At 43.6% G+C, this 17,908-nt stretch overlaps 1 protein-coding gene across 6 annotated transcripts in view; it reads left to right on the top strand.

Annotated features, from left to right (window-relative positions):
• The first annotated feature begins 1,705 nt into the window (after positions 1-1,705).
• Positions 1,706-17,908, top strand: part of CFH (complement factor H) — a 62,073-nt gene continuing 45,870 nt past the window's right edge. For all 6 annotated transcript variants that reach the window (XM_081123740.1, XM_081123736.1, XM_081123738.1 and 3 more), the window contains exons 1-6: positions 1,706-1,933; positions 7,253-7,438; positions 7,786-7,891; positions 9,519-9,595; positions 13,541-13,732; positions 16,061-16,231. In XM_081123740.1, the coding sequence (XP_080979866.1) occupies positions 1,876-1,933; positions 7,253-7,438; positions 7,786-7,891; positions 9,519-9,595; positions 13,541-13,732; positions 16,061-16,231 (790 nt within the window). In that variant the 5' untranslated portion in view covers positions 1,706-1,875. The remainder of the gene's footprint in view (positions 1,934-7,252; positions 7,439-7,785; positions 7,892-9,518; positions 9,596-13,540; positions 13,733-16,060; positions 16,232-17,908) is intronic.

Below are 17,908 nucleotides of genomic sequence, written 5' to 3'. Positions count from 1 at the left end.
GTACATAAACATGCAGACACAGCGACGACCCCAGATGTCAAAGAGATGAAAAGATTTACAACCTCAAGGGACAGGCCCAAAAGGATGCACGTTGTATCCTGGGAGTTTGGGGGTGCACCTCTCTATTATCACAAGTCTATTTAAATTTGTTTTTTCTTTTAAGGGTGGGATGGCATGGGGCAATTGTTTATCTCATTGCCCAATTCCAAGAATTTTCTCTGCTCAGAGCAAAAAATTGGTAACAAAGCTCGGAAGTGGTGCACAGTTGGCGTCAGAAAGCGGTGAGCTGGTGTTGACGTGTCCAGCCTTGAAACCAGACAGTCTGGCCTCTAATCTTAAGTTACTTGAGTCACTTGTGTAACAGGGATGACAGAACTAGCTTACAAGCTTTATGAGGGAATTAGTCGGCGATATATTTAATATAACCTGACACACGGGAATTAATCAGCAAGCAGCGATTACTGCTAGGTCAGTAGAGCTTGGAAGGTCGAAGCAGTCTCAGGGCAGAGGCGAGCAAGTGTCCTTCCTACAGCCTCGTGCTGGCTCAGAAATGTCCCTGTGTTGTGTGTGGCGCCGGGATGGATGTCTGGGGACTCGGGAGCGAGGACCTTAGAGGAGGCAGCTGGTACAGGAGGGGGGCTCATTGTCCCTGTAGGCTCTCTCCGTTCTCCGAGGGGACTGAGGAAGTTGCCAAGGGGGTGGCAGGTGCGTGTTTCTCTTCTTTTCGTTTCCTGTAAGAGGCGGAATTTGAAGAGCTTGCACTCGAGTTTTAGAAAAGCACCTCGGAAGATAAGTGCAATAAATAAGCACAGAGGCCCTTGCGTGTTTTCATTTCCTCCCAAATGGAATTAAAGAAAATGCAGAGGCATCATTCTTTTCTTCTGGGCAAATTATTCAATTAGGTGATGACAGCCGTGTCCCCTCGGGAGGAAGTAAAGGTACCAGCCTCCTAGTGCACGATGCTTGGAACTCCAGGCAAGTGCGGATGCATTAAAATAAACCTGAGAAACATTATCCGATTTATACGAAGCACAAGAACTGGCCAGTATTTCCATGTCGTTTGCGATCAGGCCGGAGGGCACCCTGTGGGTGGCGTGGCTGGACCCAGAGGACTGGGGGGCCTGGGAGAAAGGGCTGCCCGGGGCCTGGGCCTGCTGCGTGGCCGCCTTCACTTTAATACTCAGTAAACCGGTTATTTGCTTACATACTGTTTATGCAGAGCGTCTCAGTACAGAAATCAGCATTTCCCTGTCTTGCTTTTTGAATTATTAAACTCACTTATGCCTCAGGAGAGGGAACCCTTTGCTGTGCACACGTTATGAAGAGCCTTTAGAAGACTAAGGCCTCTGGTTGCAGGAAAGAGCAAGCTCCCCACCCCTCCCCAAAGCAGCCAGCCCCGCATTCTTGGCAAAACCGGCCCACGTCATCCAGGTGGGGATTGCAAAAGCCTGGCCCAACCTCAAGGCCCAGAAAGGTTCTTAAAAGAGCTGCTATTATTTCATCTCCTGGGGTTCCGCACAGGGGGCCTGAGTGGGGTTTGAGTCATGAGGAGGTTTCTGATGAGTCCAGAGGGCAGCGGTTTCTGCTCTTCGCGTTCCCAGAACCCCAACAGGTTCCAGCAGAGAGCTCGCCGGGTTTATGAAAACAAAAAAGGTAGGCGGGTCCCCAGGCCCCATTCAGCCGGAGCCAGTGGGAGTCCCGCTTTGCAGAAGTTCCTCATGGGCGGGGCCTTCGGTCATCTCCATTTCCCGAGCTGGTTTCAAGTTCCTTCTGGAACAAGTGCCTCCTGCTCTGATCCCAACTTTCCGCAGAGGAGACGCCGAGGGAGTGTGAGCACCGTCTGCAGCTAAATGTGTCCCTGAAAGAGCCGAAACCATGAGGCTTCCAGCAAAGATCCTGTGGCTCCTCTTAGGGACTGTGTGTGTAGCCCAAGGTAAGAGTAAAAAGGACAGACTTTTTTCTACAGCTATATTATCAAACATTTGCTAATAGGCTTTTCTCAGTGGTCATAAAAATCTGGGGATTTTACAGCCCTGTAAATTAGGGTTTGGTGGCTTTTGACACTGTGGTGAAGTTTAAAGCATCTATGTAAGCTCATTTGAATGGCATTTTATTGTAGTTTTTAAAATTACTTTATCGTAGTTTTATCTAATGTAAACTTTCAGAAAGTATTTTTAAAACTCTTTTTGAAACTTGTAATATGTATAGTCACTTCCGTTATAATTGTCACAAAATGTAATTTACTTTTTTGCTTAGAGTTTCACTAAAATACTTTCTGGCAAAGTATTAAGCAGTATCTGATCCTATATAGAACTAGGATATAAATTAGACAGTAAAAGCCTTCAAATCATATGATTGGGTGTGTTTCAAATATAGATATTAACTCTTCTGAAAGAAATACCCATTTATCATTGAGAACTGATGTTGACACGGCCTTAAAAGTCTTGTGGACGACCCTTACCTGTATCATTACCATGAACATATTACATAAATTTGAAAAAAATGAATATACAATTGCTGACACTATGTTGTTCAGTAGGATTTCCCTGGGGTTGTAGATAAAATATACAATATTCTACAAGAGCCACCTTTAGATGTACTGAATGTGAATGTGGGAGGTTTTTTCCTGGTATCAGTAGGACAGTTTCTGGATCCATCCTTAAATTTAATTCTACCACTATTTCTCAGTAGCTTAATAAGTTTCTTCTTGGAGGAAATTTGCTTTCCTAGTTCCTGACAGGTAATTATGTGATAAGTACTTGATTGACATTTTTAAACCAAATGAATTCCATAGCATTCATAAATTCTCAAAACTTTTCACTAAGTCAACAAGTTTTGAGTGAAATGCTTACTCCTGTCAGCCTCTAGTATCAAGGAATATTCTCAAATAACACAAAACCCCTGTCCCCGAGGGTCTTTCGATGTAGAAAATAAAAGCACATAATGCACAAGCCAGGAGAGGAAAGCGACATGAATTTTTGGTAGCTATAAAACAACTATTTTATTCCTTGCTCTCCACATAGTCCTGAAACCAAGTGAGTTTTTGCTGTGGATTATTATATGTTGATAAGTTCCTGCAACAGTTTCCCCGGGGAAAGGTAGAAATGGATGAGAGGCAGGTAAGAAGCAGTGAAGCAGTTCCTGCAGACGAGGCCTCCAGGCAAGCTAGACCCGCTGGGCTGGGCCAAGCAGGCAGGGGCGTCCTGCGGGGTGCGGGGGGCAGCCAGCCAGCCTGGAGGTGTGGAGCAGGCCCGTCCTGGCAATGCACACGCTCCCCTTTCGCGTGCATGAAATGTTAAACTGGAACCGAGCTGTTTAAGGATTGCTAAAACTATTCCTGACTAGAAGGAAGTTCCCACGGAGAAGCTGAAGCCCAGGTTAGTAAAGACTGATTATTGGCCTTTGACTGCCAGGGCTGGAGCCAAAGTCTAAGTGGATCCATTTTTATTTGCTTAAACCCTGACTGTGCGACAGCTTTCAGCGCTTTCCCTTCTTCCAGCTCTGCCTCCTCTCACCCCACACTCCCTCCCCCCTGCCCGGCTGTGACATTCTGCCCGCCAGCGCTCCAGCCTGTGTTCTCTCCACTCGTGCATTTTACCCATTTCTTCAGAACATCGTGCCCGGAGAGGACATGATGTAATTGGGGGGGGAAAGTGTTACATTTTAGCTTAAAATGATAAGGAAGTGTTATAAAAATGGCTCAGAGAAATTAGTGGGACAGGAAAAAAAAAATCACAAAAACAATCAAGGGAAAGGGGAATAAAAGATTTGACAGAGCACTTCTATTTGTTTTGACATTTTAACGGAGAGGGAGCCAAGTTTCTCGCAAGCCTTGTTAACTAGAAATAGATAGAAAAGGGATTATAAAAGAAGTTTCTTCAGAGGTTCCTGAAAGTTTTAGTGAGCTAAATTTAAATGATTTCTGACTTCAAAAAGTACAATGTACATTCAAACTTAGGACAGGTGGGCAGGGTGGACAATGGGGTTACAGGTATTAGAGTTTCTGAGGTTCATGCAGCTAAACTTCTGTTCCCCTGTCCTCTCTCGTCTTTTATATTTGCCACCATCTACTAGGCCCTTCCACAGGTTGTCCATAACCTACAGATACAATGGAAATGTCCCGAGACAGGTTCCTATTTGTTCATTCGTTCAGTCGTTTGTTCAGTGATCTCTTGACTGACTATTAAATACCACACACTCTGACTAGCACTTTCCAAATAGTGGTCACTTAGTGGGGGGGAACAAAAGGAATGATTATTTCATTTTATTAACATACTGTATTGTACCATATAAAGTATTGTGATGTACATAAGCATCAACAAACAATATGACATTGAAAACAAGTAATTAGCTCTGTGTGTGTTTGTCAATAATACCCCCTTAAAATTTGAAAGCGAAAGAATTAGAATACTGATTATTAAAATACCAAGTGTGTTTGCTTTTTGTTTGTTTGTTTTAAATATATCTTTACTGATTTCAGAGAGAGGAAGGGGGAGAGAGAGAGAAAAACATCAATGATGAGAGTCATGGATCGGCTGCCTCCTGCTCTCCCCTGGCTGGTGATTGAGCCCAAAACCCTGCATGTGCCGCGACCGGGAATCGAACCTCGATCTCCTGGATCCTAGGTCGATGCTTAACCACTGAGCCATGCCTGGCTGGGCAAGTGTGTGTTTTTTTAACTTTGACCAAAATTTTATAAGCATGTCCCTCAAATTAAAGTAAAATGAGCCCTATTCTAGCCCAACAGCCGAACCCTCTCGAACTCCGTATTTATAGACTGAATAACTTTAAACTGGAAAACCAGGCCCAGTGAACAAAACGTTCACCCAGGCAGTGTTTTGCAAAAGAAAAAATCGATTGACTTTTAATGGGCTCATAAACACGTAAGGTGAAGTAGTCATTGTTTAAATCCAAGTAAATGCTTAGATGTAAGAAAGGTTAGTTTATGCTTTAACTTGGAGCTTGAGAAATGTGATAGCTGTTCAAAAAATAGTAATAATGAAAGCTTTCAGATTAATCCTATCTCAAAAAATGTTTCCATGCTTTTGAAAATACTTTTATGCTCCCTGTTTAATAAGAACCCCCTGCAAGAACTGTCCATTTACTACAAGCTGGTGTGGTTGATGCACATATGTGCCAACATTTTGACTACTTTGGATAAAATAACTTTTTATCTAATTGAAAATGCTTGAGAATGAACTCAAACAGGTAGCTCTTTGACAATTCGGGTAAATAAAAGTCATGTCATAAGATAGGTTTAATCATTGTCAGAACACAATTTGGCGAATCATCACTTTAAATATTTTGTTACAACATGAGTTGAAATTATTCAATATATTAAAGATCAGAACAAAAGTAGACAGGAGGTACATTCGAAGTGAGAAGATCTGGATATTCTTGAAAATCCCTCCATTATTAAAACAAAAAACAAGACAGAAACATTCCTTATTCTCGGGGAGCCTACATGCCAATGGAAGGGTAGATGAAATCCTAGTAAACCTAAAAATAATTATGAATCATGAGCTGTGTTGTGAAGGAAATAATATTTAAGTGGAGTCTGAAAGACGAGGCAACGCCAACCACCAAAAGTCTGGGGTTAAGAATGTTTCATAGTCAAGATGACAAATGAGAGTAATCAGACCTAAGAATCTGGGGGTGGCCGTGGAAAGAGAGATCGGGAACAGAGCAGGGCCAATATATCTTTTTCTTACAGAGTCGAGAGATGCCATTTAAAGCCCGTGGGAGAAGCACAGAGTTTTAAGTATTATTTGAAGTAAAAAGAGTCATCAGCTTGGGCACTCTTGATGTACAGTAAATGTACACACAGAGTAACTATGGTGAAAAGCTGGCGGGAAGATTACGGGGGACATGTATCTTTGTCTTTCACATCTGATTGTTAAAACCAACAGCCTAAATTTGAAAAATGAAGAACTAGAGGTATAAATGTGTTATCTGGAAATACAACGCAAACCAAAAGGAAAACGCATTGCCTCTGGCCAGCAAAGCGGCTGAATTTTTTGTGGCTGGATTACTCTTTCGATAGATCACTGCATTAGTAAAAATAATTTCAACCGAATAAATGAATGGAGAAAAACTGTATTCCTTTTCCCGTGCACTAGCTTCATAGCAGAGTAGGAGCCAAGTTAATCAAAACGTTATATACACGAGCGGAAAACAGCCCTCTACTCACAAGCTTGGCATCTACACTTGAAATTTATCTCACTTATTTTCCTAATAATCTAATAATCTGAAAAACACATTTATTAGCCTGTAATTAAACAGAAAATTTCCATCTGGAAACAAACATGAGCATTAAATTGTAAAATAAAACAAAAACTCGCTTGGGAGGCCGGAAGGGACAGGGTATTACCACCACCTAGTGGCAAAAAGTATATTTTATTTAACTTCTAAAAATAGAAAACTGCACTGTGGAGTCATTTATGACAGGTTCCCTAACATAAATGTGCTAAAAACGTGTGAAAACGTCAGAGGAAAATTAGTGCCTATGAAATGTTGTAAAACGTTTTAATAACGAATATGTTCTATAACGAGCTCTGCCTCAGTCGACTGTTTTTCCCCCTTGCCTTTCAGAGAACAGAAAGCTCCCTGTGAAACCACATCTTTTATGTAATAAATAACATTTGTGTGGGGTTCTATAGGCACTCATTTTCCTCTGAAGTTCTATTCTAGATCATGGTATTTGTGCCTTCTTTCTTCTATATACCTTCATCAGTTTTGCCAGAATTTCACCAGTCTTGTGTATCTTATCAAAAACGATTGTCCTCTTCCATCCTGTTCTAGCCAATTTGAACTGTTTCCACATACTTTCGTATCCTCTTACCATGCTTTATTTTTCTAAAGAAAATTCACCTATGCGTAATGCGAATTCTGCATCTCCTTCGTTACTTATTTAATAACTCCCTTCCCTACAAGGGCGGATCTTTCCTCTCTTTTATTCATTTCTTTTTCTTCATAACTTAGATTCGTGCCCAATAAATATTTCCCAATTGAATGAGTGCAAGGCAACAGTTAAAGCGATACAGTAAAGTATAACGACTTCTCTGAAAATTTATTCTTAAACATTTATGCAGATTCAATTTCTGGAAGCGAAAATATGTATTTTACGTATATTAAGACATCCATTCGGCTGGACCTGTGCTCATATAGGTATTTTTGAAAGCAAAAGTGACCTAAACATGCTGCATACGTCAACAGTTACTTGAAGCTCTTGCTCTGTTTTTGTCTTTCGCAGACTGTAAAGGGCCTCCCCCCAGGAAGCACACGGAGATCCTGACAGGTTCCTGGTCCGAACAAGACTACTCAGAGGGCACCAAGGCCACGTACAAATGCCGCCCGGGGTATAGAACTTACGGCAGCATCACCGTGGAGTGCAGGAGGGGCCAGTGGGTGGCCGTGAACCCATCAAAAACATGTCAGAGTAAGGCATTCACACGTTCGTGACATTTGCAGAAACTTCTAGTTGGGAAGCTACAGAATGTTTAATGCGGTAGGCCTACCGGCCGAGTGATGATATCAGTGTCACCATTTACATACAAAAGGTGACACCATCATTCATCTTAAATGTAGACAAGATACATCTTCCAAGATTCAAAAACCGAGAATACAGATAAGTTCAATTCTAAAATAATGACTGTGACATTTTCACTCTCCCGTGTCTTCACTTCTGTCTCCTAATATATCATCCGCTATCCCTGTCCCCGAAGCCTTACGTAAAATGTGTTTCCCTTGTGACGCACCCCTATGGCACCCTTCTCTTCATTTCAGAAAAGCCCTGTGGACACCCTGGGGACACTCCCTTTGGTTCAATGGAACTTACAGTCGGAGATAAATTTGAGTACGGAGCCAGGGTAGTTTATACCTGCAATGAGGGGTAAGTAACTCATGCAAAACAAGGTTTATGACTGAGGTCACGTCGATGTGGTTAATAGGAACGGTCCTAATTTATAGTATTAAGATTACCATTCTTTCCTAGGAGTCTTTTTATAGGTAGCACACACGGAACCCAAACAGTTAAAATCAAATAATGGAAAAAATTATGCCTGGATAGCATGTTATCTCCTCAACGGTGGAAAATTCCGAGGAATTATAATTACCCTGTTCGCGTGTGGTCACAGGAGGGCAGGGCAATAGAACGGGTGTAACTAAGGCTTCACTCCCACAGGTCCCCACTGTGTCCTGTTAGGTGTGGACTGTTATGGGAGCTCATTGGCTCAGGGACTGTGAACATGATGAGATTAGATGACATGCTACCTATTTTGATCAAATCTTGCAAAATTTAGGTGAAGCAAGACTTTTACACTGAAATAATAATAACAACTAGTTTTTTAAGTTTCCATGGTCTGTTATAAAGTAACAACTAGTCTTTAAGGTGTGAGCTTATCATATGAGTGCAAAATGCTGCAATGTTTATAAACATTGACTCTGTTCCCTCTCTGGGTTTTCATGGCTCATCTTGACACTGAGTCCCCAACTTGGTCACTTTCTTTCCTTTCCCAGCCAGGTCAAAAACTTGTTTTAAAGGAAATTTCATACATGAAAAACCGGAGTCATTACAGGTGTAGGCCACATCGATGTAAACAGGGTCAAGAGATGACAAGGCATCTTCTCTCGGCCTTGATTTCTTGATTTCAGGCAATAAAATAGACTATTTTAACACTTAGGCTTTGAAGTAAACATGCATTCCGAAACTCAACCACTCACTAACTGGGTGTATTTTAAAAATATCTCTTCACTCCCATTTCCTCACTTTATAAAAGCAGAAAACTATTAGATACGTCGTAGAATGAGTGGGAGAAATAACCAAGACACACACACACCTGAAGCCCTTCGCTCTCCAAGGATACTGCAGACACCCCACACGTGTTAGTGCTTACGGGTCAGTCTCTCCTTGGTCCCTCACTGCCTGACGGGGATTTTTCAAAGCCATTGTCCATTTTGAGCCCAACCTTCAATCATAACTTCTGACCTTTTTACACACAACCAAAACGATGAAGACCCTGTGGGCCTGAACCCTCCAATTTCCCCCATTCTTTTACCTCCAAACGACCCCCGGCAATCCAGGCAAGTTTGGTCCTTTTGGGTTCCACCTTCAACCTGGTAAAAGTATGAAAACTCACAGACTTCAGATTCCCTAAATCTCAGTGCTGAGCGACGTTTAGAACTTGGTCGAGACATTAGCGACATGCTGGGACTAATCATGACCTTTGCTTCACGATGCAAAGTCATTGTTTCACGCGCAGTAGGCTATTGTATTTTATAATTTATACAAGCAAAGGTGATTATTCCCAGTCTGTCCACCTGAAGGTTTGAGGGTCTTTCTTAAGAAAGAATATATAAGAAAGTTAAAAAGAAATGTAAGAGAAAAAAAGAGAGAGAGAAAAGGAAATGCACTTGCTTTTAATTTTCCCTCTTGGAGGTTGGACGTTCTGCGTGGTATCAAATTTAACACTGTACGTAAGCTTACATTAGCTCACTGCCCTGTTATTTTTGGTTTTCAGGTATCAGATGATAGGTAACATTAATTTCCGGGAATGCGAAGCAGATGGGTGGACCAATGATGTTCCTCTATGTGACGGTACATAAAATACTAAGATGTTTTTAAATGTCTTCCATTAAAATAGCCTTAAAGCCTATAATGAAATGTTTCTTATGCAAATTATTATTTATGGTTCCTGAGGCAGCACAGAGTGTGTGTGTAACCTTTTTACTACCACATTACTTTGTGTTTCCATAGCCAAATCTGAATACAGCCTCATCTGAGTTCATATTTAAAGCATCGGAGCTTAGGAAATCTGAAACGTGGCTTTCCTCTCCTCTTGGAGTCTAACCTCTAACGTGTCACTCAGCTCGGTTAGTGACAAGGCGCTCTCCCGGTGCAGGGCCTCGGATGGCACCTGAGCCATCGCTCCCGTCGCCTGACCTAGGGGGTCTCCCCGTGGTCTTCGTCCCCCTGGAAGGAGGCAAGAAGGAAGAGAGGGTGCCGCCCTTTCCTACCATCTAGGGAGCAGGCGGTGAGAATGGGGGAGCACAGATCTTGCTTCTGAAACTGGAGCGAGTAACCCCAACTTCTGGTGGTCGTGGGAATAAAAGAGACCAGACAGCATAGGGTCTCCCGGTCCACGGTGTGCAGTGGGGGGCCGTGGAGAGGCCCAAGGCCAGGGATGGAGGGCGAGAGAGCAGGAGGGGAAATGCCATCAGGAGACCAGAGCCCGGGGACCCTGTGTCTGAGAGGAGGAGCTGGTGTTCCAGGGACATCCGTCTGCGCTGGCATCGCCGCCGCGTTGGTTAAACTGGATGTTGGGGCAGCTGAAGACCTACCGGGCGGTGTCTGTGGGGCGACGGCAGGGAGGCCGCTGCAGACTCCCCAATTTAAGGAGCGTCTGGGTCACTGCACCGTGAACTGAACTTTGAATACCGTGACCTGAGGGATGTAAAATCTAAAGATGCCCTCACATTATTTTGAACGGTGATGTGGAGGAGGAAGGGACTTTTAAAGCTATTTATTTAATCAAGTAAATATAGTCAAAGCGTTTGCTGTTCCACCTTCAGGAATGCAGTTGTATATGATTGTGGGACTTAGGTGGAAATTTTATATTTAATTTATTTTATTTTATTTTTTTTACTTTTTAAATTTAGCTTTATTGTTGAGAGTATTACAGGTATACCATTTTCCCCCGCAAATGACCCCCTCCACTTCGCTCCCACCCCTTCCCCAGGCCTTCACCCTGTTATTGACTGTGTCCATGGGTTGTGCATATATGCATATAACTTCTTTGGTTAATCTCTTCCCACCCTCCACCCCCTTCCCTCTTTCCTCTGAAATATGATCGTCTGTTGTATGTGTCAATGTCTCTGGATCTATTTAGTTCATCAGATTCTTTTGTTCATTAGCTTCTTCTTAAAGAAGACCCTTCAACATTTCCTGTAGTGCTGGTCTGGTGGTGATGAACTCCTTCAGCTTTTTATTATCTGTGAAGCTCTTTATTTGACCTTCAGTTCTAAATGATAGCTTTGCTGGGTAGAGTAATCTTGGTTGTAGTTCCATGTTTTTCATCACTTTGAATATTTCTTGCCACTCCCTTCTGGCCTGCAAGGTTTCTGTTGAGAAATCAGCTGACAGTCGTATGGATGCTCCCTTGTAGGTAACTAACTGCTTTTCTCTTGCTGCTTTTAAGATTCTCTCTTTGTCTTTAACCTTTGGCATTTTAATTATGATGTGTCTTGCTGTGGGCCTCTTTGGGTTCCTCTTCTTTGGGACCCTCTGAGCTTCCTGGACTTGAAAGTCGATTTCTTTCCCCAGGTAGGGGAAGTTTTCTGTAATTATTTTTTCAAATAGGTTTTCAATTCCTTGGTCTCTTTCTGCCTCTTCTGGCACCCCAATAATATGAATGTTGGGCCTCTTGAAGTTGTCCCAGAGGCCCCTTATACTGTTTTTATATTTCTGGATTCTTTTTTCTTTTTGCTTTTATGGTTGGGTGTTTTTTGTTTCCTCATGTTCCAAATTGCTCATTTGATTCTCAGTGTCCTCTACTCTACTGTTGATTCCCTGTAAATTATTCTTCATTTCAGTTCCTGTAGCCTTCATTTCAAATTGGTACTTTATTATGTTATCGATTTTCTCAGTTATTTCCCTAACCATCTGCTTAAACATCCTTATAAACAAAATTCTGAACTCTGTTAGCTTGCTTGGATCTATTTCATTTAGTTCCTCTTCTAGAGATTTCTTCTGTTCTTTCCTTTGTGACATGTTTCTTTGCCTCCGCATTTTGGCTGCTTCCAGGTGTTTGTTTCTATGTATTAGGTAGAGCTGCTGTCTCCTGGAATTTGTAGAGTGGCTTTGTGTAGTAGGTGTCCTGTAGGGTCCAGTGGCTCCGCCTCCCCAGTGACCTGAGCTGGGCCTTCTAGGTGCTCCCCTGTGTGGGCTGTGTGCACTGTCCTGTTGTAGTTGAGCCTTGGTTGCTGTTGGCCTCACTGGGAGGAATTGACCCCCAGGCCAATCAGCTGTGAGGACCAGCTGCAACTACAGCCAGAGAGCTGCTGTGCTGGAGACACCCCTATGGAGCAGGATTTACTTCAGCAGAGCTTTGGTGTTCACCATGTGCGCCCCTTGAGTGTGTCACTCGTGGATGTGGTGGGGTTGTAATCCAGCGTGGTCGAGTCTGAGCACCAGGTGCACTGTCTCTGGGGCCTCCCGGGAGGTGCAAAGTCAGCCTCTGCCAGTGCCTTGCCCAGGGCCACCCAGCATGAGCTACACAGCAAACCGTAGTTGGCTGCTACTTGTGCTGGGCTTGGAGGTGCCCAGGAGAGGCCAAGCTATGAGCCATTGTGGCTGCCGCTAGTGCCAGGCCTGGGGCCACTTATCAAGCCATACGGGGTGCGCTGCTGCTTGTTTGAGAGATTTTAGGAAAGTCCTAAGCATGAGGCTCGAGAGGCCACTTGCACAGGAAAGCCCCTGGAAATGGCCTGGATGAGCTGCAGGTGAGGAGGGGCGGGGCCTCCGGAATCACGGGGCGGGGCCAAAGGCGTGAGTCACGTGCTGGAGACTCCAATATGGCGCCTGCGGCTGTGTGCGGCGAGGACTCGCCACAGGAGCCATGGCCTCCGCCAGCCCTTCTGTCTGGGAGGAAGCCGCCCTCCGCCTCTCGCCCGGATCTCAGGCAGGTTAGTTCCTCCCCGAGTGTCCCGGGTCCTTTCCGGCTGCTGCCCGGCGCTGGGCTCAGAGGGAGCGTCCGGGTGAGTCCAGTCCATTCGCGGGCCCTCTGAGAGGAGCTGCTGGGGCTCCCGCAGCCTCCGCGACCCTCAGCCACAGTCCCCGCTGGGTTCACAGCCGGAAGCTGTGGGGACGTCTCTTCCCGGCCTGGAGCCCTGGGCTGGGGCCTGTGTGGGCTGGGACCCTCCCACCTCCGGGGAAACTCGGCCGCCGAGATTCCCTCCCGGGTTTAACCCGTGGCACCGGGGATGGGCCCGCGGCCGCGTCCCTGCGATTCGCCCCGACCCGCCCGCGTCCCCGCCCCTCCTCCCGCTCTGGGTGCTTCTTCAGCTCCCTGGTTGCGGGGCTTCTGTGCAGCCAGATCTCAGGAGGCTCTGAGTGACAGTGGTTCTGTGTTTTAGTTGTAATTTTGATGTGGCTGCGGGAGGCGGCGGAGGCAGCTGTGACCTGCGCCGCCATCTTGTTTTCCCCTATATTTAATTTTCCAAAGGTTGACACTTCTCAGTTATCTAAGAAACAGTTCTCCGTTCCTCCGAAAACATAAACTGTCATTCAAAGTAGTTTTGTTTCTCTGCTTCCATAGAAAAGTATCAGAGACAAACTCAATATTGTTTTCTCACGTAGCAGACTTTATCTCCGGCAAACAGGTATATTGAATGCTCCTTTGAAAAAAACCAAAAAAACAAAAACACATTTAAGTAATTTCCCCCAATCTTATCTTGATAATTTTGTACCTATATATGTATATGTACATGCTTTTCGTGATAAAGTTTCCAAATCCTGTGAGAAAGAGTTCCGTTCCTTTTTCAGTTGTTAAGTGTTTGCCGGTGGCAGAGCCCCAGAACGGGAAACTCATCGACAGTGCATCGGAACCAAACCAGGAATATACCTTCGGGCAAGTGGTCAAGATTGTGTGTAATCCAGGCTTCAAGCTGGATGGGCCCCCAGAAATACATTGCTCGGCAAACGGCCGTTGGAGTCAAGAAAGGCCAAATTGTGTGGGTAAGATACCGTTCATTGGATTATTTGAATGATTTTCGTTTTTCTCATGAAAATAGGCGTGCAAAACACTGTGCCGCCTAAAGACTCCAAAGGATGCTGATAGTCAGCAACGTTTATGAGCACTTACTATTTCCCAGTAATTCATCTAAGTTCTTTATCTGTGTCCGCTCATCGCACATTCAGAAAGGCTTCCGTAATTGCAGTGCTCTCACCTCTGTTTTATAATTGAGGAAACAGCCGTGGCAGGAGGTTAAATCACACGTCCATGGTTATCGTGGCATAAAGAGTAGAGTTAATATCCAGACCTAGGTTATTGGACACCAGAGCCCATGCTCCTAACCCTAATTAAATTGTAGTTGGCTCTTACAGCTTAAAATAGAGCAGTAAGGTTTTCTGCTACAGGGTTTAATATTGGCCTACAGAATAGACTTATTTATTTATTTGAAAAGCCAAAGATTTATTATTTGTTTCCCTGGATGCATCATGATGGTGTTGTTTTTGAATAACACTTTTAGGAAGTGGTTGTTTTATATTTGCTCTGTGTTTATTATACATATTACTGAACTGAATTGAATCCATTAAATAAATCTTTGCCTTTAAAAAAGAGTTCCAGCCCAGTCGGGCGTGGCTCAGTGGTTGAGCATCAACCTAGAATCCAGGAGATCGAGGTTCGATTCCCGGTCAGGGGATATGCCAGGGTTGTGGGCCCAATCCCCCCAGTAGGGTGCGTGCAGGAGGCAGCCGATCAAGGACTCTCTCATCATTGATGTTTCTCTCTCTCCCTTCCTCTCCCTTCCTCTCTCTCTGAAATCAGCAAAGATATTCATAAATATAAAAAGAGTTCTATAGTAAAATATAAATCAAGAATTCTTTAAAGTACACCATAGTGAATATAGCCGATAATATTATCGTAACTATATATGGTGCCAGGTGGGGACTCGATTTATTGAGTGATGGTTTCGTAAATTAGCTAAATGTCTAATCACTGTGTGATATGCCTGAAACTAATATAATGTTGTATGTCAGCTGCAACTGAAAAAAATTTTAAATAAATTTTTTAAAGAATTCTTTGGTTGTAAACTGCTGACCGATGCATAATGACCAATATGATGATTCTGGCTTTCATAATGAAACACTTTGGACAATTTATTGAAAGCCCCATACTCGTGTTTCACCCACACTTCTTTGGCAGAAATTTCTACTGTATCCATTTTTTAACGTTATCTAAAATCTCCAAATTATTTACACTTTTCCACAGTGAGATGCAGAGAAAAGCATTCCTCTCCTTAAAACCTTTTTTCTAACAAAACTAATTTTTCAAGCCAGTAATGATAAGGGCTTATGTTCAGCATAGCAAATACTGTCTGCTCTAGAAGTTACAGGCGGGGCTTATTTCCAGCTGAATGTCTGTGGTTGGCGACACCTCCCTGGAATGACGAACGCCTGGGGTTAAGTCTTAGAGGGACAGTGAGGATCCCCTGGATGGAGTCAAGGAGGGGAAACCGTGCAGAAGGTGGACTCGGGCACTGAGGCTCCCTGAGCACCAAGCTTCCCTCTCCCCGCTGTCCTCAGGGGCCTCGGGGATGGACTGAAGATGGGCCAGTCCAAGGGTCTTTTGAAGAAACTGACTTTTATTCAGACGGAATTGGGAATCGACGAAGAATTTTAAGTGGAGCAATGGAGTGACGAGAAAGATGGTCATTAGATTACAAACAGGAGAAGAGCTGGGACAGGTGGGAGGACAGGATCTGGGAAGTTAGTTCTCGTGGCCGTAATCCCAGGGGAAATATTTGAAAGGAGATGGTGTGAAAGATGATGGCCAGTGTTGTCTTGACAGAAAACTTGGATGGATGGTGAAACCGCACAAGCAAGAGGTCATTTACTTTTTGGAGCTGTCGCAACAGCGAGATCGATTCATTTTTTGACGAAGTCCGTAATGAATGACTCTTTCAGTAGCAACTCTACTAGACAAGATGTAGGTTTGCAGGGTGCTCAGTGAAAATGCTTATCACAGTAAGCTTATGGCTGTGTTCCATTTTATATAAACAGTCAGTGAAGGTTATCGCCACTGTTTATTTCAACAGGACTAGCCGATCATCCTCAAACCAAGTAGAATTAGCACCATCATCATAGTCAGGATTTTAACTTCTTCCAAAAATGAATGTTAAGAGCAGCAGATAAATTCAAGCACTCAAGTCAGAACAGCACTGCTGTTGGGTGACCTGCTTTACTCAATGGAAACAGAATTCATGTCTTCATGTAACCATGTCTTGGATACATCAGTTTAATATATCACAAACATTTTGGAATTTAATCCCTTGTTTCTAGACATTTCCTGCAAAGTACCAGAAATTCCAAATGGAGAGCCTACATCTCCTAAGAATTCTTATAAAGAAAATGAGAGATTTCAGTACAGATGCTTCCCGGGTTACAGTTACAGTGAAAGAGCAGAGGCTGTCTGCACCCAGTTTGGATGGACTCCGGCCCCTTCGTGCAAAGGTAACGGTATATTTCTCCTCTGTATCTTTTGCTGTACGTTCTCGCCACCGTTTTGATGAACTTTACTCTCTGTGCCTCAGCTAATTATATCACAAATGCTCCCTAAAGTCCTGCCACAATGGAAAGACCTACCTGCTGATAGTGAAGGACTCCCAAAGTATATCTGTTTTTCCCCAAATCTATAAGCAATTTGAAACTAAATTATAAAAGGCATTTTAAAATAAAATCATCTAGGATAAAACACAAACTTTGCCTATGTTTTGTAGTGTCAGGGATTTTATTTGAGGGTAATTTAAGGAAACTTTGGGCTCTGTATCCAATAAGGGACAGTCTCTGACAAGAAGTCATTTACAGGAATGAAAACGCCAACCAAGAACTGCCAAGTAAACACCAGCTTGGATCCCAGTTCACCCATTCCCTGTGCAAACTGGGTTTTGTACTGACTCACAACATAATGTGCTAATATTGAAGTACTATTCTTATTTCAAATCTTAATGATTGTTTCTAACAGTAGAAAAAAATGCAGCCTCACACATTTGGACAAACTCAGATATTATTACTATATTTTAAAAAGTATGTCTTTATTGATTTCAAAGAGAGGAAGGGAGAGGGAGAGAAAGAGAGAAACATCGATGATGAGAGAGAGTCATTGATCGGCTGCCTCCTGCACGCCGCCCACCGGGGGTCGAGCCCACAACCCCGGCCTGTGCCCTGACCAGGAATCAAACCGTGACCTCCTGGATCCTAAGTGGATGCTGAACCGCTGAGCCACACCCGGCCGGGCGATATTATTATTTTGGAAAGAGACACCTGCCCTGATGTTTTAGTAGCACCGTTTATTTTAACGGACATTATGAGAATCAGGAATTAAAATGTGTCAAGGGATGTATGCCCACTGCTTAAAAGCAATCACCAAAAGTTCTTCTACTGCTAATTAATTTAACAAAATTCTCGCAATATTATTTGGTTGCTCTCTTAGTGAAATTTGCAAGTTGATCCATTGTTGAGATACAGTAAAGGTGACAAAAAAGAACTGAAAGGGGAGCTGTATAAATTAGGATAGACCCGGTCAAGGGTATAGAACGTAGGTCAAACCCAGCCTGTCCCCTCTTTGTAAACCAAGTTATATTACGGGAGCCTAGCCAGTCCCATTCGTTTATGTATTGTTTGTGGCTACTTTCCCATTACAAAGGCAAGCAGAGTGGTTGGGACAGAGACTTTTTATCTGGTCCTTTATGTAGAAGGATTTCCAAACCCTGGACTGGGTTATCCTATTAGAGTAAGAGAAATATGTTCCAAAATTGCATTAGCCTCATAAGCTAAATTTTATTTCCTACCCATGCTGACCTCCAATGTGGAACGGAAGGGACTCTGCTCATTCTGTTCATTGTAAGAATCAGAAGTCAGCCACAGGGTCTTTCCATGTCTTTCTGTAGCCACTGCGGCTGGGGAAAAAAAGATTAAAAACTCCCACAATGGCTCTTAAAGAGTCCTTCCTAAAAGGAAACATATTACTGCCACGCTCATTCCACTGCCCTGTGCAAAGAAGGGACTCGGAATATTTGGAAAGAGTCCTTACCACAACTTGACAAGTCAAGGAAGTTGAGGGGAGAGGAAAGCAGAGTTGAAGGGATGTTTTACGACGTCCTTGCCACACAGGGAACGTCACGATGGATG

Source organism: Miniopterus schreibersii (genome assembly GCF_964146895.1).
Source record: "Miniopterus schreibersii genome assembly, chromosome: 21".
NCBI classification, from domain to species: domain Eukaryota; kingdom Metazoa; phylum Chordata; class Mammalia; order Chiroptera; family Miniopteridae; genus Miniopterus; species Miniopterus schreibersii.
This window is presented reverse-complemented; position numbering and strand designations above follow the sequence as displayed.